This window comes from Oreochromis niloticus, linkage group LG14 (genome assembly GCF_001858045.2).
Source record: "Oreochromis niloticus isolate F11D_XX linkage group LG14, O_niloticus_UMD_NMBU, whole genome shotgun sequence".
Lineage (NCBI taxonomy): Eukaryota > Metazoa > Chordata > Actinopteri > Cichliformes > Cichlidae > Oreochromis > Oreochromis niloticus.
In genome coordinates, this window is record NC_031979.2 from 12,975,516 (window position 1) to 13,000,844 (window position 25,329).

Genomic DNA, 25,329 nt, shown 5'->3' on the forward strand with positions numbered 1-25,329 from the left:
TATATTGTCTCTTTGTTAAAAGTCAGATATCAAGTTGTGTATAATTGGCTTAGTACTCTTTAACAAGATGATAGCTTGGTGTCTAAAAGGTTTAAGTATAAAAACTTTGCAGAAATAATTTTTGTGCAGTAGCACTGTAGCCAGACCCTTTAAACGCATCATTTTGTTGTCTTTAAGCTTTTTTTTTGTTTTATATATCCCACATCTTATGTGATTAACTTCACAAGAACATTTCAATCTCCTATTATACATCATAGGAATCTTTGTCATACTATACACAGCTGTTATTAGCTGTTTCTCTGTGGACTTGTGCTTTTGGTTTCTCGACCATGGTTTTTAATCGGACATTTCTGTATCAACTTTGTAGTTTGAACTGTCAGATTTGCTGCACTGTTGTCATTATGAAAGCTCTTCCAGAGCTGAAAACACTATTTCAAAACCAAAGTATTACTGAAACTGCTGTTCTGGGTCTAAGATAGATCAAAACAATCTGTGCGTTTGTTTGATGTAGGTTTGCTTCTTGTCTGGGTTGTAGTAAAGACTCTAAATGCATCCTTTAATCTTCATTAACAAAGTCACCTCTGATTGATTCTCAGTGGAGCAGCTCCAACTCGTCCTCTCGGATGAGATCAGAGTACAGCTTGGCTTTCTAGCTTTGAGACTAATTACTGCTCATATAGTGTATACTTGAGCTATCATAGTGTAAAGAGCAGATCTTTGGAACAGTTGAAAGATACTCACTTGGTGGCATAGCATAGTAGTAAAAGAAAATATACTGTGCAGTACTGTCAAAGACAGAGAGGGCTTTTAAGATGCAACAGCATTGCTTTTTACTGAATGACAGGTGAATGATGGGATGCTATAAGTCGCAACATGGTTACAGCTCTTAGCGGTGTTAATGGACGAAGGATTTGATAGCACAGGTTAGCTTTGACTCTGAAAAAAGGGGTTCCTACTGTGGCATTTGCATGTAGGTCTGTATCCTTGCCAGTTTTCTTTGGTGACTTTATTTTCCACTCAGTGCAAAGACATGAGGCGATGCCAGGACTCTAAATAGACTGCAGCAGAAAGCAAGAGTTATCTTATCATGCTTGTGACAACTGGTGCTATATTGATTTTTACTTGTTCCTGTAATCACAAGATATTTTTGATAATGCATAATGCGCTTACCCATCTTGGTGTTGTTCCTGCATTGTCATAATAATGTTGGTCCAAGATCAACATTGCAACTGACCAATCACCTTGTTGTGATGTCCTAGCTTTGCAATGTGGGGAGAAAAGAAAAAAATACCTTTGTTTGTTTGTATGCTATTCATGTTATTTTGCTAGTGGTAGCTTTGAATAGAATTAGCCAATTTTTGCTAATAGGAAGCTATCAAAGAAGAGTTAATGTATGCCAACCTCAGCCCAGCAGTCAGAGCCTGATCTTTATCAGGTAACAAAAGCAGTGATGAGCAGCCAGGCTTGTAGCACATTGGCTTACATTTCTCCCTGTACTTGGTTCTACAGTGTAGAATTGTAGTTGATTGCTCTAAAGTGTCTTCGGGCTGGTTTTCAGCTCTGCTTTGTATTTTCAGCTTTGTACAGAAGACGATTAGGGCTACTGAAATAAAAAAGTGGGGGCATCTTTTTTTCAGAATTCTGAGAAGAAAGTCAGAATTCTGACTTTCGTTCCGTGTGTTCAAACAAACACTAGAAGACAAATTGTTGCGATTTGTGCCAGGGAGTCGATAAGTAGCTCAAGCTTAATACTATTAACTGGTAATAATGTGACAGTGCATTTCATGTTATGGAGTAACAGGAAAGTAACATAACAAGTAGTGTAACAAATAATTTTCTCTGGTGTGTAAATAAGTAAGACAATGAAATATGAAATGAAGAAAAAAAACAAACCCAAAAGGTACCAAGTGATGTGTAACATATTGCATTTTTGCAATGATCAGAACAAACATGTATATCTAATGGATGGATAGTTAAAAAATGACAAAAACCTGATATTTTCATATATATTTATTTGAAATACATTGCCACTTGCTTAGAGGCAGCGCAGTGCAAGCATAACTTGATGTCTACTAACATGTAAAGTGATATAACAGAAACTATTCAGGGCAAATTCACAGCTTGAGGTGGAAAACAGCAGTGCACGATATCTAGCACATTATATTTTTTTTAATTGTAAACTATTTTTGAATAATAAGTATACTACACCACAATATATACAATATTGCTGATAAAACCTGTCTGGTGATAACTGCAGTAAATTTGCCCTAAATGTTAATCTGCCATCACCTTATGGGTCTATAAACCCTGTAACTTAAACATGCATGATTACACACAGACAGCAGTGTACCAGGAAATGTGAAAAAGCTAATGAAAAAACTCAAAATTTTGTAATCACTTTATTATTCTTTAGCGCATGATTGTACGAAGTGACAATTTTAGTTTTTATTGACCAGCACAGAGCAACACAAAGTTGTGAACACATTACTGTGACTTTAAAGATGTGCCATTAATATTTGATGAAATTATGCAGTACATCATCCATAATAATGGACAACAAATGATAAAATCACCGATGTTAACAGACCTAAACATAGACCTGTACACAATTTATTTTTTTATTATTTTTTTTAACAGAGCCAAAACCCAGGTCAGGCCAAGCCACCAGATTTGGAACCCTCCCGTTTAACAGTTACTGAGACATCACCTTGTGACACTGCTGTCTCATTATCGTAGTACACTGAAGTTGAATCATCATGGGACAATAACAAAGTGTACATGCTGGATTGATATTAAAGAGTGATCAAGTATTTTACTATGAGAATATATATTTTAAAAACATTCAAGATTCTCTAGTCAACTTAATAGTGAAATACACAATCACACATTCCCTATAACAGTTTTAATATCATTATAATATCTGCACTATATATGTTTTTTTCTCATTTCCATTATATTCACATGATCTCCACTACATTAACATTAGAATATGTATCAGTGTTTTGAGGTGCAAACAGTTTTGCACACCGCTGTTGAGGTAAAGTCATTACTTTGGAGACTTAGCTAGAATAGAATATGTAAAGCTTTACAACTATTTAATAGACAATTTTTCTTAAGCTTTTATATACACTCTAAAAAGTGTATAAATTAGGAAGCAGTGATTCAGTTTGTCCATTTTTATGTTTCTATAAAACAGGATTTCTGTCAGTTAGGAATGTAAACATTCAAATATTTGCTTTCAGCTGGGACTTATACCAGCTCGTGATATAGGTGATGGAGATTAGTACAATATATTACTGTTGTCTGTGTGTAGGTCACTGTTGTGACAACCTTTTATAGATTCTATCAATAAAAGTTGCCACATAAATTATAAGACTCAATATTCTTCAGTGTTGTGGACGTCATTTTAAACTTTCTTTCGTATGTTTTTGTTCTAGTGCCAGTTGTGTTTATATTGTGTGGATTTCTGAGAATCCTGAGTGGAATATGCAAATGACTGTATAAAGCAGTGCAGTCACAGATATCATCAGGACTAAAACGTTTTAATTGTATGTAAAACAGAGAATGAACTGAAATCTGGGCTTATCACTGCAACTTCTCTATTCAGGCACTCCAAGTCATTCCTATACAGTATCAGGCTTAATGGAAAGGTGCCTGTTATGGGGGTGGACGGTATGACATACAGTAGAATTATTTTTAAAAAAAAAATAAAGAAAAAAGAATAAAGAATGCTATTTTGTTTGCATTAGTATAGAATCTAAACTACATAACATATTCTGAAAAGCAATTCATGTAATCATGTTATTCATTTAAGTTATTCTTAATAACAAACTGCTACGACATAGGACAGAGGCAGCTCAAAAATGTATAGATACTGAAAAACATTTTGATATTTTGAAATATTTGGAATAATGAAATCTTGAATGGTTTGAAATATTTGCAGTATTCTAGTGTAAAGACAAATATTAATGGGGCACTTGTTTTTCTGGTTTCTGAGAGAAGTTGACTGAATAAAAAAACCCTATCTGTAGAGTGCACAGACCAACTGCTCTGTCAAAATTCACCAGATATTAGGAATGTTTGAGATTGCTTTCTGACTCAGACACAAGTAGATTTCGAGCTCCGTGTAAACATAATTTGGCTTACTCACTGAAAACTGGTCATATTTATATAATAGCAAAATCCAGCTGTGCATCTAATGTATGTTAAGACATGGTGTCCATACAGGCAGTTAAGACTTTAAGGCAATGTTTAAAAATACCCCACTAGATTCACAGTATGTATGTTAAAAATTAACAAAAAAACATTCAAAACAAAACCCCAACATTGGACGTGTTAGACATTGGAGTTATCAGCAATTTACTGCCACAACAGATATACATACTGCATATGATAGTTGAAATAGCTTCAGCTTTCATTATGTATGAAGCTTTATCTCCACAACCGCTGTTATATTTATCAGTAGCTCATTGCAGGCAGTTAAAGGTTTTTCTCCCAAAGCATGGGACTGAATATAAAACATTACAGCTATACAAACAGTAACAGCAAAAATATTACACTGTCATTCAGTTTTTTAGTTAAAGTTCTATATTCAAAATATACCCTCATATAATTTTTGAAGTCATACCGCCCAGCCCCATAGCCCGCCATATATTATGCTATGAAAATGGCATTCTGTGTCATAAGAAAGACCTCAAATGTTATTAACAGTGAGTTAAAGCTATGAATAAAGCAATATGCATTTACTGGGTAAGTTACACACATAGACACTTTGAAAACATACACACACACACACACACACACACACACACACACACACACACACACACACAAAGAAACAGATATATGTGCATTAGACATCCGCGCACACACAAACATGCAAACGGGATGAGGTGTGATTACTATAGATCCTCAAGAAGGGATGGATATGTCTGAAAGACAAGAGAAGGTAACATTTATTACTTAAATGCAATAGGTATAGTGTCTTCTGTTCATTACAAATCCCTTTAAATTTCTTGCTAAATAACATTCTTAAGTAGCAAGTGAAGATGGAAAGCTAACATTACTAAGGTTTAAGTTAACTGTATTTCCTTTTTTTCTTCAGGTCAAGTTACACTCCATAGCAGACAATGGGCTTCCAATGAATAAATAACTGTTTAGCTGAGGAGATATTTACCAGGGTTTTGGGAGCTCCACAGGCTTCTGGTTTAACCACATGATCCATTACGGTTGCCTGTAGCAAAAAGAGATGCAACATTATGACAGCAGGTTAGCTTTCAAGTAGAATGACACATAGATAAATAGCTACGTACTTTATTTACACCCAAGGGGAAATTCAAACATCCAGCATCCCCATTTAAAAGCACACATCCATACAGTTATAACCATAAATAAATACGTAAATAAAATATTTAACTCATGTTAAAAATGGGGATAAAAGGGGGTGTTAAAAAGACGAGGAGCCGTCTGCCCAGCCAGTGTGGAGAGGGTGTCTGTTGTTGTCCATTATAGCTTTCAATTTTTCCAATGATGATAAAGTGAATAAGTCAAAAACATAGTTCTGTCAGGGCTATTTTATTTCTTTTGTGCCAGCAAAACTCTTTCCATCCCTGGCCATTGTTAACACTTAAACCTGCACTACAACCAACACCAAAATTGAATAAATAATAAATATAAGTGTAAATAGGTTGATTCCCTGCGGCATGGCACTGATGACTGTTGCTGCTCTTCTGTTTATTGTTATGTATCTACTGTGCATTGGCAGAAACCACTTACATTTGTATTTCTTACTGCTGTAAGACACTGCTGACTATTAATTGTAAAACCAATAGCACAGGATACTGCGCGCACTTATGTGGTAGCCAAGTTAGATCGGCAACCATTAGTCTGGTATACAGAAATGGCATTTCACAATCAGGAGTGGAATACACTGGTACTACACTAACACGTTTTACATGAAAAACAGTGATCACACCGTTTCATACCTATGACTTTTTTGCAAAAATACAGGGTCTGTTCCGATATGGAGCTCTTTAGATGGAATATTGGTAAATGGACTGGGTCTTATATAGTGCTTTTCTACTTGAGCGCTCAAAGTGATTTTTAATATAATAAGTACTGCAACACTGCTAAAAGGTGAAGTTCCTAAGAAGATCATCATTTAGTGAAGCGGCTTTGTTTTATGCTTGATGTATGTTTTAAGGCTGCATTGTTGCCAAGCTAACATAAGTTAGAGAGTACAGTTTGGCCATGACAAAATGAACACCTGGCACAAACTCACTGGTGTTTTTGGGTCAAAACAGCTTCTGTACTATTTATATTATGATAAAGTTAAACCTGGATATTGCATAGTTGACTACTCCAGTGCTTCTTTCTTTCTTTTTTCTTTTAAATAAAAGCACTTGCTACATTTCTACCCAAGAAAAGCTAAACATGGGGCGTTTTGTTTTTTTCCTTTAGAAGTTGAACTTAACTGGGAAAAAATGGCAGTAACAATAATAATAATAATAGTAGAAAAAAGTACCAGACATTTATCCTAAGTGTGCTATGTGATATTTGCCATAGCAGAATACTCTTTTTATGCATAGCCTATGTTGTAAGAAAACAGCTGCTGTAAGAGAAGTGGCATCCCACTTCTTTACTTTTCTGTGTTTGTGCTGCTCGTAGTTTTCAAGTGATGGTTAATGCTTTCATGCCAAGATTTCTTACTTGGTTCCTTCTTCTGCAACACCTTCAGCCTCCAGTTTCCCCTCCTCCTCCATTTTTTCCTCTGAAATGAGTTCCTGTTTCCTGTGTCGACGGAGACATTTCACAACTACCATGGAAAGGATTAGCAGTGCTAATGCTCCTCCCACAGAAGCCCCAATGGCAACCGCAATGGTTGAATCCCTTGGAGGTGGGACTGAGGAAAGGAGAGGAAAGGGTTAAGCATTTTGTAGACAAGTGAAGTGCTGGCTAAAAGCTCTGTAGGGTTGATTAAACAGAGTGGAAAGTAAGAAAGTGCTGCTGAGTTGGTCCATGTGAGTACATGTGTGTGTGTGAGAGATGCTGAGGGACTAAGTTCAACCTCTTGTTGGTCATTAATAAGTAAAAAAGCTGAATCATCATCATCAGGAGATCGTCACGCTCGAGAAACAAACACAAACAAAGTATGTTAGATGTGATGAATATATGTCATTTGATTGTATGCAAGTTTGTGAGCAATTTTAGCAAAACTATAAAAATATTCATCTCAATACTAATAAAATTCAATGGTATTATTTTGATACAATCATAGCTGAGTCATTTCATATGTTTATTGACACTGGATCTTCAAAAATCTGCTGTTGATTTCATTAAATCATCAGAGTGGCTTCGTTCCCTGAATGAAGATTTACAGAAGTAGGTAAGAGAGGGGCAAAGCTGCAGATTATCCTACAGAGGATAATCAAAGCAGTTAAAGCAGTGCAAACAGCCCCTGTATGATCAATGTTATGATAAAGTTAAACTCACATGTGGTATAGTTCACTATCTGCAACCTGCAACTACTAGTAGTGAGATACTATTTTTGTCTTACTGACAAGTAGAATTTTTTAGGAATCTGGTGTAGTTGAATATTTATGTATTATTTTCCAAACTGACGACATTTTGTGCTGTGGTTATTGTAACTTGTTGTTGTTCTGAGATGATTTCATATTGCATACTGACGTTAAATGGCACCAAATGATGCTTAGTGAAATGGGAATGTAATTCTGACACACATGCATTTGTTTCACAAACAATCACTGGGATAAGGTTACCCACTTTGTGTGTGCAGAAGTTACAACTAGAATCTTACGTTCTGTGACAACGTTGAGCTGTATGATACCATGTCCCTGGATGCGGTCTGGGGGGTTTCTCACATAGCAGTTGTAAATACCCTCATCCTCCAGTTGAACATTTGATAGAGTGATTGACAGGTCATTCTTATCCAGGTTCCCAGCAAACGTGACCCTTTCTCCGAACCGTTCTGATCGAAGAGGCACCATTCCCCTTTTCTTATAGTATGTCATAAACTATGAAGAGAGAGCAAGCTTTTGTAACTGGCTCAGAGATTTAAAATGTAAGTACTTTGCTAAAAATTTATGAAGTATCCATTTTACCAGTTCGTGTGTATCGTTGCGTGTTTCTTGGTAGGTCCAATTCATGGCAAACTTGGTAACATCCATCTTATAGCAGGAAGTGAACACGCAAGAGATTTTTACCGTTGTTCCATTTAGTGCATTAATGCTACTGGCCACAATTACATCCATGCTTGAACAACCTGTGAAGACAAATAAACAGCATTAGTGATGATAGTACTAAGATTAATACATTACAATTAAACCATTAAGAAGGCAGACCCAGGACACACTGGAGAGATTACATCTCTCTTTTGGCCTGGGTGTTCCCCGGCCAAGCAAGAGACATCTCTCGCCTGGTCTGGGAATGCCTTGGTGTTCCCAGGCCAAGCTGGAGGAGGTGGCCGGGGAAAGGGAGGTGTGGGTTTCTCTGCTTAGGCTGCTGCCCCCGCGACCCGGCCCCAGATAAGTGGAAAAAAATGGATGGATGGACATTTAAACCAATTTATATCCATTTAAAGTTTGAAAAAAATACTACAATTTATGAGAATGGTCAAAGCATAATTTAACATGAAATGTCTATCAACTGGTTTAGCGTTATTAAAAGCGGAGGACTATGTTCATATATATATGTATATATACATATATATATATACATATATCTATATCTATATCTATACACATATATATATATATATATATATATATATATATATATATATAACATATTATATATATATATATATATATATATATATATATATATACACATATGTATATATATATATATATATATATATATATATATATATATATATATATATACATATATATATATATATATATATATATATATATATATATATATATATATATATATGTATTGATATTAAAAAAAAAACACCCAGCACGCCCCTGCGGGCGGTTTTATCCTTCAAGCTCGGGTCCTCTACCAGAGGCCTGGGAGCTTGAGGGTCCTGCGCAGTATCTTAGCTGTTCCCAGGACTGCGCTCTTCTGGACAGAGATCTCCGATGTTGTTCCCGGGATCTGCTGGAGCCACTCGCCTAGCTTGGGAGTCACCGCACCTAGTGCTCCGATTACCACGGGGATCACCGTCACCTTCACCCTCCACATCCTCTCGAGCTCTTCTCTGAGCCCTTGGTATTTCTCCAGCTTCTCGTGTTCCTTCTTCCTGATATTGCTGTCATTCGGAACTGCTACATCGATCACTACAGCCGTCTTCTTCTGTTTGTCCACCACCACTATGTCCGGTTGGTTAGCCACCACCATTTTGTCCGTCTGCATCTGGAAGTCCCACAGGATCTTAGCTCGGTCATTCTCCACCACCCTTGGGTGCGTCTCCCATTTTCACCTCGGAACTTCCAGGTTATACTCGGCACAGATGTTTCTGTACACTATGCCGGCCACTTGGTTATGGCGCTCCATGTATGCCCTGCCTGCTAGCATCTTGCACCCTGCTGTTATGTGCTGGATTGTCTCAGGGGCATCTTTACACAGCCTGCACCTGGGGTCTTGCCTGGTGTGATAGACCCCAGCCTCTATGGATCTTGTACTCAGAGCTTGTTCTTGTGCTGCCATGATTAGTGCCTCTGTGCTGTCTTTCAGTCCAGCTTTGTCCAGCCACTGGTAGGATTTCTGGATATCAGCCACCTCCTCTATCTGCCGGTGGTACATACCGTGCAGGGGCCTGTCCTTCCATGATGGCTCCTCCTCTTCCTCCTCTTTCTTGGGTTTCTGCTGCCTGAGGTATTCACTGAGCACGCTGTCAGTTGGGGCCATCTTCATGATGTATTCGTGGATGTTTCTTGTCTCATCCTGGACTGTGGTGCTGGCACTCACCAGTCCCCGGCCCCCTTCCTTCCGCTTAGCGTACAGCCTCAGGGTGCTGGACTTGGGGTGAAACCCTCCATGCATGGTAAGGAGCTTTCTTGTCTTTATGTCAGTGGCTTCTATCTCCTCCTTTGGCCAGCCTATTACCCCAGCAGGGTACCTGATCACGAGCAGGGCGTAGGTGTTGATAGCCCGGATCTTGTTCTTACCGTTCAGCTGACTCCTCAGGACTTGCCTGACCCTCTGCAGGTACTTGGTGGTTGCAGCTTTCCTAGCGGCCTCTTCATGGTGGTCATTGTGGATGTTGGGTATCGAAGAATCCATAGGTCCCTCATCCTATTCATGTAACCCCTTCCGCCAGGGTTACTTGCGTAGTAGCATTCCAACAACGCCCTGTTTTCGTCTCTTGCCCACCGATGCCTTCTTGTTCCAGTAGCCCACTTGTCGTCAGGGTGCCCTGGTTCCTCAACACTTGACGCGGACCTTGTTGACCGTTTCAGGAGATGATAAAATATTTCTTAACACCCCGATAGCTTGCTGAAGAACTCGAGTTTCTTCTCCCCCCTCAATGCTGTCAGACACTTGAAAGTGACCCGCGCGTGCTTCTCAGCCAATCACAGGGGTACAGACACCCAGCCTTCCGTTTCCATTATACTCTTTCATTCACATACATTATTCTCTTGCATACATATATTTTCTTCAGACATGTATGCATTCTCTTCTTACATACATATATTATTTGTGAGATTAAATGCATATTGAATGCATGTAAATGAGAGCAAAATGTAGGAATGCATAAATGAAAATCATGTAAAAAAAATATCTAAATATAAAAATTAAAATAAAACTATGTGAGAGTGAAAGTATATGTGTGTGAAAGAAGAATGTATGTGTGTGAGAGTGAAAGAAAGAAAGAATGCATTTTGGCTTGTACGGCCCTCATATATATATATATATATATATATATATACATATATATATATGTATATATGCCATTTAAGCAACTATTCTGATATTCTCAAATGAAACCCAAATGCTTCTAAATGTACATAATATAAAATGAAATGAAATAGAAGTATCGTTTACGTTCCTCAAGTTTCCTCCTGCCCTCTAACATCCTGTCTCAGCATGGGCTCACACTCCCCAGACAGAATCTGTGCCTCTCTCTCAGTAAGTATGTGTGTGTTTGTGCGTGCGTATGATGGGACTCTGCACCATTCTCTCCTCTGCAGTCGAGTGTTTCTGGCTCCCTTCCCACTGCTGCTGCACCACTCCACCGGCCTGCCTCTCTGCACCACACGCACCCACACACACACAGACACACACACACAATTTTCTATGTCCACAGTACACCATAGTCAGGTGTGCTGTGAAGCAGCACTGCACCTGCTTCAACCCCTATCTCCCTAATAAACACACACATGCATGCATACACATCCTCCAAGAAAGTGTTAGCAGTGAGCCCGACCCACTAGCGGTGCTGTTTCAATGTCATCCCTTCGTAGTGGCCTATCTGTACACTGCTAACAGCAATGCACTCAAACAGCCGTTGCTGTCCTTGCCGCACATACACACACATACAAGGACTACCGTCATACGTGTGTCTTTGGTAGTGGAAGCTGTAAACATTCAGATATACAACAAGGGAAACTGTTTGACATAGGCTCCTGCTGACTCAGCAGTCCTGTGGAGAGTCGGAAAAAAAGGAGGCAGATGCAGAGACTTGCTAACAGATGAAATACTGCAGTGAAGAACCCTCATGTGACTCCTCCCTCTCACTGCCCCTCCCAATTTTCCTCTCCCCCATCTTTGTCCACCTCTCTTGCCTCCTTCCTTGTACCGCTTTCCAACCCCTAACACAGCCCCCCACCCCCCCTTTTTTCTCTTTTTGTCTCAATTGCTTCTTTATAATGCAAGGTCAGTGCAGAAGAAAGTAAAGTGAGGTAGATCTCTTACCTCCTCCTTATTGTTCCCTCTCCATACCTTTATTGCTTTAGGTTTGAATTGTGCAAATGAAATCAATTTCACAGTAAATGTGTAAGTTGGTAAAAAGTATCCATTTTCATTTAATAGAAAAAAAATATTATGAAGGGGTAAAGCCAGCAGTCTACATGCAACACTAAAATGATTCGCAGACAACATAGTGTTCCAAATAACTACAGCCCTTTGGTTATCCAGTAAATATAAAATCCAGTAAAGTTTTTGTAAAAACATATATATAGATAGTATGCAGCATGATTTTCTTTTAGAACTACTCTGGTCTAATCTCCTCTGCTTTCAAGTCTCAATCCAATTAGGCCTCTGCAGGATAGCATGGACAAAACTTTCAGATAAAGAATCCGCTGAAGAGCAACTTTACAGAATACACAATATCTGAAAGTCTCTTCTACACATAGCAGCAAAGCAGCTCTGAGTGCACAAACGCTTCAGTTAAGTATTGAGAGGTTGTTCCAAATAAAATGACCCCCCCCCCAGCTTATTTTAATTTAAATTATTGAAAAAGACTAAATAGTGCAGTTTGTAAAGGTACTAGGGTTTTAGCCTACTGAGGAAAGGCTTAATATGAACTTCATGTTTGACTCTGACCTCTGACTTCCTCATCCCTCAGAGCCTGACTGCCATGTTTACCACAAAATGTCCATAACCCACTCTAATTGGGTTTTAAATTTCACCTACACTGTCTGTCTAAAGACCTCTGTTGTTGTCACAAAATCTAATATTTTAACACCAAATCTGCCTTCAGCATTCAGTCAGACAGAGTCTGCTGGTTCAGAAGTGCTTATTGGTTTCTCTAAGCCATGGGCACTATATTTTGTGCACAGGAGATTTGTGAGATTAAGTTGGGACAAGACAGTATTTGTTATTCACTTAGCTTCCACTTCTGCAGCTTGTTGGACAATGATCGTGTCACCGCATGTACTGCTTTTGTGTGTGAAAAATGTTCCAACAAACAAATGACTTTTTGGTGTTTTGGGAGACTTGGTGCAACCTTGACTGCATGCGGGAAAGGGAGAGAGTAAACACTGGGAACTGTATGTATTGCTCCAGCAGCAGAGATCAGTTTTGTTGTCAAGAGCTACACTTGTTTTTAAATAAACCAGACACATTTCTGTGGATAATATTTCAGCTCCGGCATGCTGCTTTTAAATTTCTGACTCACTTGAACTGTCTCTAGTGCCCTCTGCTTTGGAGACAGCCTTACTACATTCTGCATACTGCAGCAGCCAGAAGCAACCCCCCCCCCCTCCCCGGATCAGATTTTCTCTGATTACGGCAGAACTCATCCAAGCCAAGGCTCATTCTGATAACCCTGTAAGTTTTGTACATGGGAGACAAATAACCACTGATGTAGCCAGGCCTTTATTGATCTTCTTTCATTTTAGTGTTTTAGCCTTAGACCTTTCCTTTAGACTAAAAACAAGACACGCAAAATATTGATGAGTGGTTTAAGGAGGAAGCTTTAAAAAGTACGCCATGTTCTCTGTCCTCCTTCACCCTTTATGCATTAGGGTGAAGGAGGCATTATATGCCTCGCCTCTGTCAGTGCGCCCCAGGGTGGCTGTGGCTACAACGTAGCTTGCCATCACCAGTGTGTGAATGTGTGTGTGAATGGGTGAATGACTGGATATGTAAAGCGCTTTGGGGTCCTTAGGGACCAGAAAGGCGCTATATAAATACAGGCCATTTACCATTTATTGACAACCAAGTGTACTTATAGTAGAGTCACAAAGTCTGGATGTTTTATGGTACACTTTAAAGATATTTAAAAAGTCAGCAGCCTCACAATCTTTCAGTAAACTCTAAGGTAGACATGCAAAACCACAAAATTTTGCACGTTCACTCAAGTTTTTATGTAGAAGATGTTTTATAACAAACTAATACAAAGTACCAATTATTACTGGTTATTAACCAACCAAGCAAGGTACTAGCAACCTCTGTAATGGATCATGTCCACCAGGACAATGACAAATTGTTCATTACTACCTCTAAATATCAGCTGTACTATTCCTAAATATACTTAGGTAACAATAATTCGTTTAACAGTTCCAGTTTGCTCCTGTGCTAGAAATAATAACTGTGTTCCTAGTTTTCTCTTGCCAAAGTATACACCATACGTAAAGGACACTTGGACACCCTTCCTCTGTAAAACACCAAAGTGGGGCTGCTCATGGCTTTCCAAAGTACTTGTCAAATACCTTCCAACAGTCCAACATTCTGCTACAGTTACCAAACTCCCATCTGCTGCAGAACGTCTTCATTTTTCTTCTTCTTGACTGCTATTACATTTGACTCTGATATCATGACTGGTGCTAAGCTACATACACACTGGAAGCAAATCACAGGAATATCATCTCTGAGACTACACAAAGCGTGAAGTGACTACTGCCCATTTCCCATCATTCCCATAACTGCAGATGATAGGAAATGAGCAGGATGCGAAATAAACTTTTCTCAACTGAAGACTTATGTGACTACCAATGAGAGTGAAAAGCACTGTGGTGCTAAGCTTCCCAGCTCAGACATCAACTAAGCAACAGCGCCTATGACGATAATGATGTTAACATCTCAAATAATACAGTCGAGTTTAAAGTCCGTCCTTTTCTGTTTCACACATTTGTCATTTATATAAACAAATTAAATGTCCACCACTCTGAATTACTGTAAGGATTCAGCTGTGATAACCTGAACCTTCTGTACTTAAGCTTGCCATGTTTTAAGACAGTGCACTGTTATTACATGCCTCCTCGTGTCATTGTGCTGCTGCCCTCTAGTGCCTCTCTGTGAGAACTGAAACGGTGCAGGTGATGAGTAAAGTGACACTGATGGAAAGAAGGAATTGTGTTAGAAAGAAAAACTGCAGAAATAAAGTCTGTAGGATGCTACACTCACATGATTAAAGAATTATTTGTCTAGACAACGGATAATTCATAACAACATTTTACTGTAACACAAAATATGTTTATGTTTATGGGAATGGGCTTTTAATGACCTACTGTGTCTGACATGTGGATCAGCATTGCTAAATGACACTGCAGCTGGCTGCTTAGTTCAGATTTTTAATAATGTGAGGTTCTGTTTTTGATATATGAGGTATCTCAAATTGATGAGCCTATGTAAGATGCATTTGTCCCAACACAAATGCACACTCACACACAAAGAGGGTGTGTGAGTGTTTCAGCTTTTCTTTCCTTTAGTACTGGATTTACGTTGTGAAAAAACAAACAAACACTAACACACAAAGAGGGTGTGTCAGGCAACAGGTTTGCCAGCAAAAGTTAACTTTTCTGCATCTATTTTCAGCTATAAAAAAGGGTGAAACAACAAAGGGTGCTTTCATTGAAAACTATGCTGCTCTGAGTTTACCTATATTTCTAAAATGGTTAACATAATTTACACTATTGAAATATGATCCTTCATGACATCTCCTTCCTGTGCTGTCCCTAAGACCGATGTTCCTAACACAGTGTACTGATCCCAGTGCTGGGATTTGGGATTTCACATTTGAGACTAACATAAGCAGCAGTGGGGGAATATTGGGGCTCCTATTATGGTATAATAAAGAGAGCATTGTTCTGATCTCTGCTACAGATCTGCTTAAAATTTGGGCCTCTTTACTTTACATTGTTGATGGTGAGGATCTTGCAGGGTGTGCTCACAACGTTATTGTGAATTATCATATCTATCTGTTATTGAACAGCCAGGAGTGTCTCCTGATAACATTAGCACACCATTAAAGGCCTATTTCTATCCATCACTCACTGCCCTCACAACATTGAGCCATACTTGAGCGACCTGCTGGGTACTACTATTACTTGCGCAAACAAAGCCAATATTTATTTTTGCATGCTGCATCATAATCCTCTTTAAGGGCTGTGATGTATTGGGTCAGTAATTTAGCTGTCAACGGAGGCTAAATTAAGATACAGAGGGGCAAACGTGTCGTTTCCCAGTCAGCACAACGGATGAAAAAGCAGCGCTTTGCTTAAGCTGGTCGCATAAAACCACAGTATGATGGTTTTTAGTCATGGCCTTGTTAAACTAGTAAATGCAGGGATGTCAGTCCCGCGACATTATCTCATAGTATAGGACCCCCCCCTCCCATCTACCCCCCTCTCATCTACCCCCCTCTGTTACCATACAACCCACACGCGCAAATACGAGTGATAAGGAAATATAATGTCACCGCACCTTTGATCGTGTACCTATGTATCAGAGCATTGAGCGTTCGGGTGTTTTGTTTCTTACCGGAGAGCGAGAGCATTAGCAGCAGCGCGCTCACCAGCTGAACGCCAGACCTTCTCTCCTGCGCGGGGTAAGACATTTTCTGTCCTTCTTGTTAAAAAAAATGAAGCCTATATCTTTATAAAAAATATAGTAAAATATAAAAGCCTGCTCGTGTTTGCCTTAAAATGCTAAAAAGAGTGTTTCTTTTAGAGGCAGGAAATGGCTGGCAGTGTCTGTAGCCTTATGACGGTTGATTTCGTGGTTGTCGAGTTCTTGGGGCGGGGGGGTACGCTATAGGAGGGAGGGCAGGACAGAAAAGCGTGAAAGAGGGAGGATATCTCCATACAGATGCGACCTCCACAGACCGTTTGTCAGAAATGGTAAATATAGTCTACTTCAAGGCAGTAAGCTCAAGGATAAATAGATGGACGACGATTCTTCTTCTTCTTCTTCTTCGTACTGGATACATGTACTGACTTTAGTGGGAAAAATATGTAATTTTGACTTTAGGAAAATTAACTCTGGCGTTTTATACTTCAATTTCTTATGCATCAAAATGACAGGGACATTTAAATAATTGTAGGCTTGGTAGGAAAAAATATTACGTATTTTTATGATTATTTATTATCATGAATAACAACATAAAATAATACAATGTTTAGTCTGTATTTATTGTGTTTTGTCCTCGCAAAAAATAAAGTCTTTCTGATGGTGATTCTGATTCTGAAAAAAAGAAGCGGTCATGTAGAGAAACAAAAAATTAATTAATTAATAAAAATTAAAAAAACAGCGACCATCCTGTTTTAATCCATTTCTTCCTTTCTACCTTTGTGGAAGGCTGGAGACGATGCTGGGAAATAAAAGAGGCAAACACCCCCTGGTCACATTCGCTCATCTTTTCGCCTGCTATGTCATCTGCTGCTATGGATACAAACTGGAGAGGCCAGCGTCAAGTGTGGCATATGTTTGATAAAACGAGGGAGATGGGCTAGAGGAAGACATGGCTGTGACGTGGATGCAAATATGAGCCAGTTTATTCCTCACAGCAGAGATAATATCAACTTTCCAAAGAAAATGATAATGTCAGCATTTAGGAAAGAGAAGAAAATTTGGGGAAACAAAGACTGAGATGGAGGGTAGCGGGTGCCTAGACAAGAAGAGAGTAAGAACCCTGAGGGTAATAATGGGGGAGTGGTTTATGGACATTGTTCCATTAGGAGTGGAAAAAGGTTGGAACACACTCTGTGTTTGTAATAACAACCCTGCTGACTACAACAGAAAAGCACTTGAAACTTCTTTATCAAAGCAGTATAAGCACAGTCAAATAAAAGTTATGTCCGTGGGTAGGAGTCTGCTGCTATCCAATCCATTTATTAAACTATCATACTGTAACCAAACACCACACAGACCTGTTATCTATTTTACCTTGCAGACAGTGCTACTGCCAGTTTACTCAATTCATCAGTTACTCCCCCAGTTACTTGTGTGTGTGTGTGAATGTTAGAATGTACTTAGGCATAGATATGTGGTTGGGTGAGTGAGACTTGTAGAAAGCACTTTTGTAGAAAGTCTCAACAGAGGCCATATACTTGCAGGCCATTTCTGTACTTTCCTGTTTACAGGATGTTGCTAATGAGCTTGTGTACATACTCCAGCACCATCTGACAGTAAATCAATCACATTAATTCAACAGACTTAATGTAAGTTAATGGTTTACACAGTGGTGCTGCTGGTGCTAAAGACATGCATTGGGCTGAGGAAAAAGTCTGGAATGTTGTGGGTAAAACACATTAAAACACACAGAAATGTGTGTTTGTCTGACGACCCATCATGGCAGAACCAAAGAGCCTGGACACTGGTGGTGGGACGATTGAGGCTTAAATGGAGCTCTGAGTGACTTGGATGAGGTTTCACTAATGAGAGTCTAAGCACAGATTTAAACCACGCAGAGTGATGGCTGATTGACTCAAAGAAGGTGGGCAATAAGATGATTAGACTAGAATAGTGATTTCAGCATCAAGATTGACACTCCCGAGGCGTAACATCCCGACGTTTTGTCACGTCCCGCGGCGTTCCTGAGGAACGCGAAAGGTGACCTTCCCCGTTGTTATGGTACGCGGCGGGTTCCAGCCCTGTATTGCAGCCCTAAACCTAACCTTATCCCTAAGCCTAACCATAACCTTATTCCTAACCTTAACCATAACCGTATCCCTACGCCTAAACCTAACCTTATCGCTAAACCTAACCATGACCTTAACCAGCACTTTAATGACGTGAAATAGTGTTTTCCCAAGCGATTTTAAGGGAAAAAGCGAAGATGTGTAGATTGAGTCCAAACGGTTCTCATGTGCCCAAGTTTTCCGATGTCGTCACGTAGGAACCCGTTGTTTGCCCGAAAACGTAATATGTTGACGATTTGTCACCTAGCGTAAAATGTTACGCTTTGGGAGTGAGAACGTGTTGGAGCCCAGCGGGGAAAGTGGTAGTGATGAATAGACTAAATTGTAAATGGACTGTTTCTTATATATTACTTTTTGCAATTTACAAAACTTTATATTAACAGGTTATGGCTTCAGATGAAGGTAGGAGCATACATAGATGGGTCAATAAATCCACAGCTTTACTTGCACACTCTTCACCACAACAGACCAGTACAACAACTGCATCACAGCTGATGACACACCAACCAATCTGTCAATCCTCACGTCCACACTAATTTTTTTCTCTGTGTGGCCTTCCGTCCACACTGAGACGGCGTTTTCGCTCAAGGAAAACGCAGCGTTTTGAAAATGCATACATTTGAAAACGCTGCTTCCGCATCGCAGTGTGGACAGCGAAAACAGAGACTTTTTGAAAATGATGACACATTTTAGTCATGTGATGCAGTCAAGTGACCAGTTAAACTAAGATAGCAGAGGGCATTATGCAGCAGTTGTTTTGTTTGCTCTCAATTTTGACAGCCCTATTAAAGATTAATATCAGTCTGTACATGCTCCAGATAGCTTTTCTTCAAATTCTTTAACTCTCACTCGCTTTTGGAACTTTGTACTTTTGTGTTACTCGCAGCAACAACTCCACCTCATTGTTAATCCATTTAAAAAACTCGGTGCTTTTCCTCGACATTTTGCCGCGACGTTTCAAAGAGCCGGAAAGTAAATAAACGGCAGACAGAAATGAGGCAGGTCGAATCTTCTTGCGTTTCACGCATGCGCAGTACTGGAACGTAAGCTTTTTCGTCCATTTCAATGTGGATGCACAACTCTGTGAAAACGACTGAAACGATAGTGTAGACGCAGAGCGTTTTCAGACGAAAATGCCATTTTCAAATCTATCCGGGGTAGTGTGGACGTAGCCTAAGAGTTTGTGAAAAAGACCCACCCTGTTTCAGCTTCACACTTATAGATGCTAATTCTCATTGTTGCTGCTTCACACTTGGTTGCAAAGTGATCCAATGCAAACTGTAGGCCACCCTGATGAAGAAGATCACTACCCAATCCACATGGCACAGAACCTCATGCAGTTGGTGGGGCCAAAGGAGAGAAGGGTTGAGGTTCTTTTGGGCTGAGTTATATGCTAAAGCCCAGCCACCAGGCACTGTCCTTTGAGGACTCTTCCTGGGCCTAGCTCCGAGCCGGTACACTGAAAACATAATCTTGGGAAATATATATTGGAATTTTACAGAGGTTTTCTTGTTTAAGACTGGCCCTTTACCCATTTGCCTTGAAAAAACCTACCAGGGTCAAACTGCCTACGAAAACATATCTCCAGGGTCAATGCAGTCTTTCAAAGCACAATAAAGTGGTGATGCATAGAAAGGTGTAGTAGGGGAGACCGGGGATAGTTGTAACATTTTTGACATTTCTGTCTGTAAATTGGAGCTCTTTTAAGGTAGTGGATTCAAAATGTAATGCAAAGTATTTACATGTCTCGGCTATTAAATAGTGCAGCTATTTCCTCTGCAGCACAATTACCCATTGCATGGTATGGTCTCAAACACAAAGAGTGAAATGTTACAATTAACGTCATAGTCTGGGTTAGTTGTAACATATCCTGGGGTGAAATGTAACACAATGAAATAAGGGTACTGACAAAACATTAACATGTAATGTTTGGTTATTCAACACATGAATGCACTTAGAGCCATTTATGTAGCTGTGTGTGTGTGACAGAATGCAGAAATCCAGCTTTTGAACATATTCCAACCCCCCAAAAAAGACAAATTATGGAATTTTCTGCAACTGAATATTTCATTAATTTTGGTTGGTCTTCCTTGAGTTTGGCCTCATTGGCTCAGTGGGCATTGTAACCTACAACTCTTGCACCAATTTTGAACATAACAATGAAGCTGAAAAAATGTAGTTGTTCACCAGCATCGCAATTCCATTACTTTTTATCATGGCTTACCTTGGTGTGGTTTGCAAAGTGCTTCAGAAAGATGAGGAAATCTGTTTCTTGCACCCATCCTGATTTATTTCCACTATCAATACTTCCTACTGGTCCATCTCTGACACAGTGGTCTGCATAATGTATGTGTGGGAACACAAACAGTGGAGGAATTGTGTTGCCAATGGCATTAACCGCATATACAAAAGCGACCAGTGAACCTCTCTCTGCTGATGTCGTTGCCCCAACTTGTTTAATATAAGTTAAAGTAATAGTGTGGTAAGTTGTAACATCTGCATTATTGTTACAACTAACCCAGACTGTTGCTGTTACAACTGACCCAGACTCCTATAGCCATGAACTAGCTAACATTACAGCCAACGGCTAAAACATTAGCACTAAAGACCTACACAGAATATATCCCCATAGACATACAAATAACATAATTTAAATGGTAAATGGCCTGTATTTATATAGCGCTTTACTAGTCCCTAAGGACCCCAAAGCACTTTACATATCCAGACATCCACCCATTCACACACTGGTGATGGCAAGCTACATTGTAGCCACAGCCACCCTGGGACGCACTGACAGAGGCGAGGCTGCCAAACACTGGCGCCACCGGGCCCTCTGACCACCACCAGTAGGCAACGGGTGAAGTGTCTTGCCCAAGGACACAACAACCGAGACTGTCCAAGCTGGGGCTCGAACCGGCAATCTTCCGATTACAAGGCGAACTCCCAACTCTTGAGCCACGATCGAGTTTAAATTATTAAACTTAATAATTTAAGTTTGATGAGTTTAACTGCAAAGCAGATAATGCTATTAGAAATTGAAATAAAGTAGAAAAACTTACTTTTTGACATACAAATTACTTTTTTTCGTGTTAAATTGTCTGGTTTTGACAAAATGTGCTGATTTTTCACATGTGACAGCAGAACTGAATTGGGCATGTACAGGATGAGTCACATCATTTGAAACTTAGCCCTGATTGGAGAAATTGGAAGTGTTACAACTGACCCACGTTACAACTATCCCCGGTCTCCCCTATATAACTCACACAGATCTTCTTCGAAGTCCTTGTTAAACTATATTAGGAGATGTTAAGATGTTATGTTAAGAGACCCTTTGCATTTTGCAGCCTAAGCACTGATTATTATCCCCTGTATTAACTCTTAATCACAAGTATAGATATTTTGTTACTGTACTTAAGGACAATTTTTAGGGGGGGTGGTAGATTATTTGATTACATTGTGCCTTCTGGATATCAAAACAGTTCAAACATAAATGGAAGAAACAGTGACACATAAATAACAATCCTGTTGATGTATCCACCACTGGTGCTCATTGTACATAAAAGCGTAAACAAGGCAAAAACATCATTTATGTATCATTTTTTCAGTATACTGTGGTGCAGATATTCACAAGTTGTCCTCATGGTGTAGGAAGCACTAAGAGGAACAAGCATAAAGTTAGATTTTTTTTTATGTGAGAAGCAGCGTGAAATGTTAGTATCAATCTCCCATATAATAAGAGAGGAAATAAATGCTGCAATTGACGAACTATAGACCCAGCTTAATTCTATGAAGGAGGATCTGAGTGAATGGAAACAAACTCTCAAACATGGAGGACATACCTTGGAGAAATCAAAACAGTTACTCATGAAAGAGAATAAAGAGTTGAGAGAAAAGGCTGAAAGTTTGGAAAGCCACAGCAGCAAATTCAATTTACGTGTGTTTAGACTTGTGGTGTCTCTCTTCAATGAGTTGTTTAGGGACAAAAACGTAGAATTTTGTGGAATTTGCCCACAGAATTGGATCAGAAAACAAAATTTGGATATAGAGTCATGATGGTGAGGATCCAAAGATATGTAAGTTTTTAAAAAAACTAACTTGAAAATTGCTAAAGAAAATATGTTGGTCAGAATTTTTATCTGAAATACACCCTGAAAATCGAAAGTTTGAAGTGTTATATTATTTATGCAGGTGGTGGAAAAGCATGCACCACTAAGAAAATTTACTGGTTTGACAGGGAAGGAGCATATGGTTGAAAATTAACAGCCAGCAAATCTGGTTATGAATCAGATTGGGAGGTATATATTAAATTAAGGAATTTTTTTACTGGTTAAACAGAAAGAAAAATAAATTATTTTATGAAAATAAGATTAGCGATGCAAAAAATGGTTAAAAAACTTATGGAATATATTAAAGGATTTAATGGTCAAAAACATAAAAGATATGCCTTTCTACATAGAGACAGGAGGTCAGTTTTTATCTAAGCCAAATGATATTGCAAATCATTTCAATGAATATTTTCTAATTAAGTTAAATAATCTAAAAAAAATTAATATGCCTAGAACAGACACAGAAGTATTATATCTAATCAAAAAGAAAATCCTAAAATGGAAAAAGAAACTTTAACCTGGTAAATATAAGTACAACAGACAATATGTTAAAAAGATGTAAAAACAAACCTCTGTGTATTGACTGGTTTCATATGACACTGCTTAAAGTACTGGTAATCCGACTGCTCTGGGCATTTGTCATATCATAAAATTTATGATAAGTTTTACTGAAAGAATGCCAAGCATGGAAAATTGCAGTAAGAAGTATTTTTCCCTCTGTGAGAAAAAGCAACCTTTTTGTGGATCTAATAGTCATCCAATAAGTTTATTACCTGTTTTATTAAGGATTACTGAAAGAATTATGAGCAGATAAATGTTTTTTTCAGTGAGAATAATTTAATTAGTGAATTTCAGGATGCTTATAGAAAAGGGTATTCTATAGCTACTGCCTTAAATCAAATGACTAATGATTTGTTAAGATGTGCAGAAGAGAAGAAAACAGTTGGAGCGGTAGTGCTGGCTTTTACAGCTGCTTTTGATATAATCAATCATGAAATGCTATTGAAGAAATTAGAATGTTATGGATTTGTTACGGTGCTGTCCTTAATGGGCAGCACGGTGGTTAGCATATGGTGGTTAGCACTGTTGCTTCACAGCAAGAAGATCCTGAGTTCTATTCCACCATCATGCTGGGGTCTTTCTGTGTGGAGTTTGCATGTACTCCCCGTGTTTGCGTGGGTTCTCTCTAGGACTCCGGTTTCCTCCCACAGTCCAAAGCCATGGAGTTAGTGAGGTTAGGTTAATTGGTAACTCTAAATTGTCCATAGGTGCGAATGGTTGTCTCTCCCTATGTGTTAGGAAACATGGACCATATTCAGACATGAGTGTTGTAGATTGTGGAGTACCCCAAGAAAGTTATCTTGGACCACTGTTTTGTACTATTTTTTCAAATGACATGCCATTTGTCCTCAATAAGGCAACTATGTCTATGTATACGAATGAGTTAACCATATATACATGGCATTAATTACTAAAAAAAGAGTTAAAGATAGATCCAATTAATAGTTAAATGGATAATGGATAATACATTGATTTTGAATGTATCTAAGACCAGTAGCATGATAATTGGCTCTAACCATTCTATTAGCAAGAATCCAGTTTTGCAGGTTTCTATTAATTGTGCACCTGCTAACCAGGTCTGTGAGAGCAGGCTCCTGGGTGTAACTTTAGACAGTAAATTGTCCTGGACAGAGCACATTAATAATTTTGTTGCTAAAATGTAATGAAAAAGTATTTCAATAGTTAAATGAGATGCAAGGTCTTTGATTGTCTAATGTTGATTATTACCCGGTAGTATGGTCTGGTAGTACAATGGAGCAGATTAAGAAATTGCAAATGGCACAAAATAAAACAGTACAAATGATCCTTTGTGGATATAAAACAAATATTGTAAGAATGCATAAATATCTTAATTGGTTAATTGTTAAATATAGATTATATAGATATTATTTTTACAAAGGCACCAATCACTTAGTATAAAATATTGAATTTCAGTATCGACAGAAAGGAATACTGTACTAGACAGGTTAGACAGGAAAAATATTTTTATTACCCAAAGCAAGAACCAGTTCTATCAAAAGAACAGTTCTGTACAGGGCGATGGAAGAATGGAGTTCTTTACCAATACAGATAATACAAGAAACTTCCAAAACAATATTTATTTGGTCTGACTTTTGACTGGTGTTAAAAATGGTAATATGAATTTGAAAAATGGGCAAGTGTGCTATAGTAATAACAGTACATTAGTCTTATGTTGTTCAAATGTTGTATTGTCAGTGCTTACCCTGATAAGAGGCCTAATTAGTGTTATATGGAGCAATTTTTTGTTGTGTGTATATTTAGTTACACTGTATATGTGTGTCTGTCTTATAATGCATTGTTAAAATGTAAAGATTTGCAATGCTAGGAAGAAGGAAGAATAGCTGCCGCATTGCTGCAGTTAGTGGGGATCTTAATAAACATAAACAGTTACATTAACACTAGCTTTATACTGTCTAGTTTTGGGAAATCAGCCATGATAGGCAGATGTTACCGAGCTGTTATGGCTAAATAAACAAACAAGTCTACTGGACCTCACAACAGAAATGATTATGATTTATTCTGAGTGATTGTTTTCCCCATGCTGCACTACTACAGCCAGTCTTAGGATTTCACCACGTCTCAAATTGCACAACTTGGCCTCATGGTGTAAGTTAGCATTACTGGTTGAACCCCTGACTACTGTATATTGTTCCGTTTGGATGTGCAGTCACATTTACAATGCAGGAAACAACAAATAAAGCTAGTTTTGTTTCTTATTTAATTTTTTTTCATGCTTGCGTTGAAGCTGAAGAAATTCATTAGAATTAGAATTTAGGTTGAAATAAAGTTTGTATTCCCTTGTATTA

At 38.6% G+C, this 25,329-nt stretch overlaps 1 protein-coding gene across 1 annotated transcript; it reads right to left on the bottom strand.

The window, feature by feature from the left end:
- Positions 1-1,995: 1,995 nt before the first annotated feature.
- Positions 1,996-16,431, bottom strand: scn2b (sodium channel, voltage-gated, type II, beta). The gene is made up of 6 exons (XM_005474507.4): positions 16,177-16,431; positions 8,121-8,281; positions 7,817-8,033; positions 6,709-6,901; positions 5,177-5,233; positions 1,996-4,931 (listed from the first exon to the last, which is right to left on the bottom strand). Exons 1-5 carry the CDS (start codon positions 16,250-16,252, stop codon positions 5,224-5,226), a joined length of 657 nt encoding a protein of 218 aa, XP_005474564.1. The 5' UTR covers positions 16,253-16,431; the 3' UTR covers positions 1,996-4,931; positions 5,177-5,223.
- Between the last annotated feature and the right edge of the window lie 8,898 nt (positions 16,432-25,329).

What these genes read in the sequence shown, in the direction of transcription:
- scn2b (XM_005474507.4), bottom strand. Translation starts at nt 16,252, where the DNA reads ATGTCTTACCCCGCGCAGGAGAGAAGGTCTGGCGTTCAGCTGGTGAGC. An exon ending in GCTAATGCTCTCGCTCTCCG is followed by an intron (nt 8,282 to 16,176) that starts GTAAGAAACAAA and finishes TTGTCTTCACAG; the next exon opens with GTTGTTCAAGCATGGATGTA. An exon ending in GCAACGATACACACGAACTG is followed by an intron (nt 8,034 to 8,120) that starts GTAAAATGGATA and finishes CTCTCTTCATAG; the next exon opens with TTTATGACATACTATAAGAA.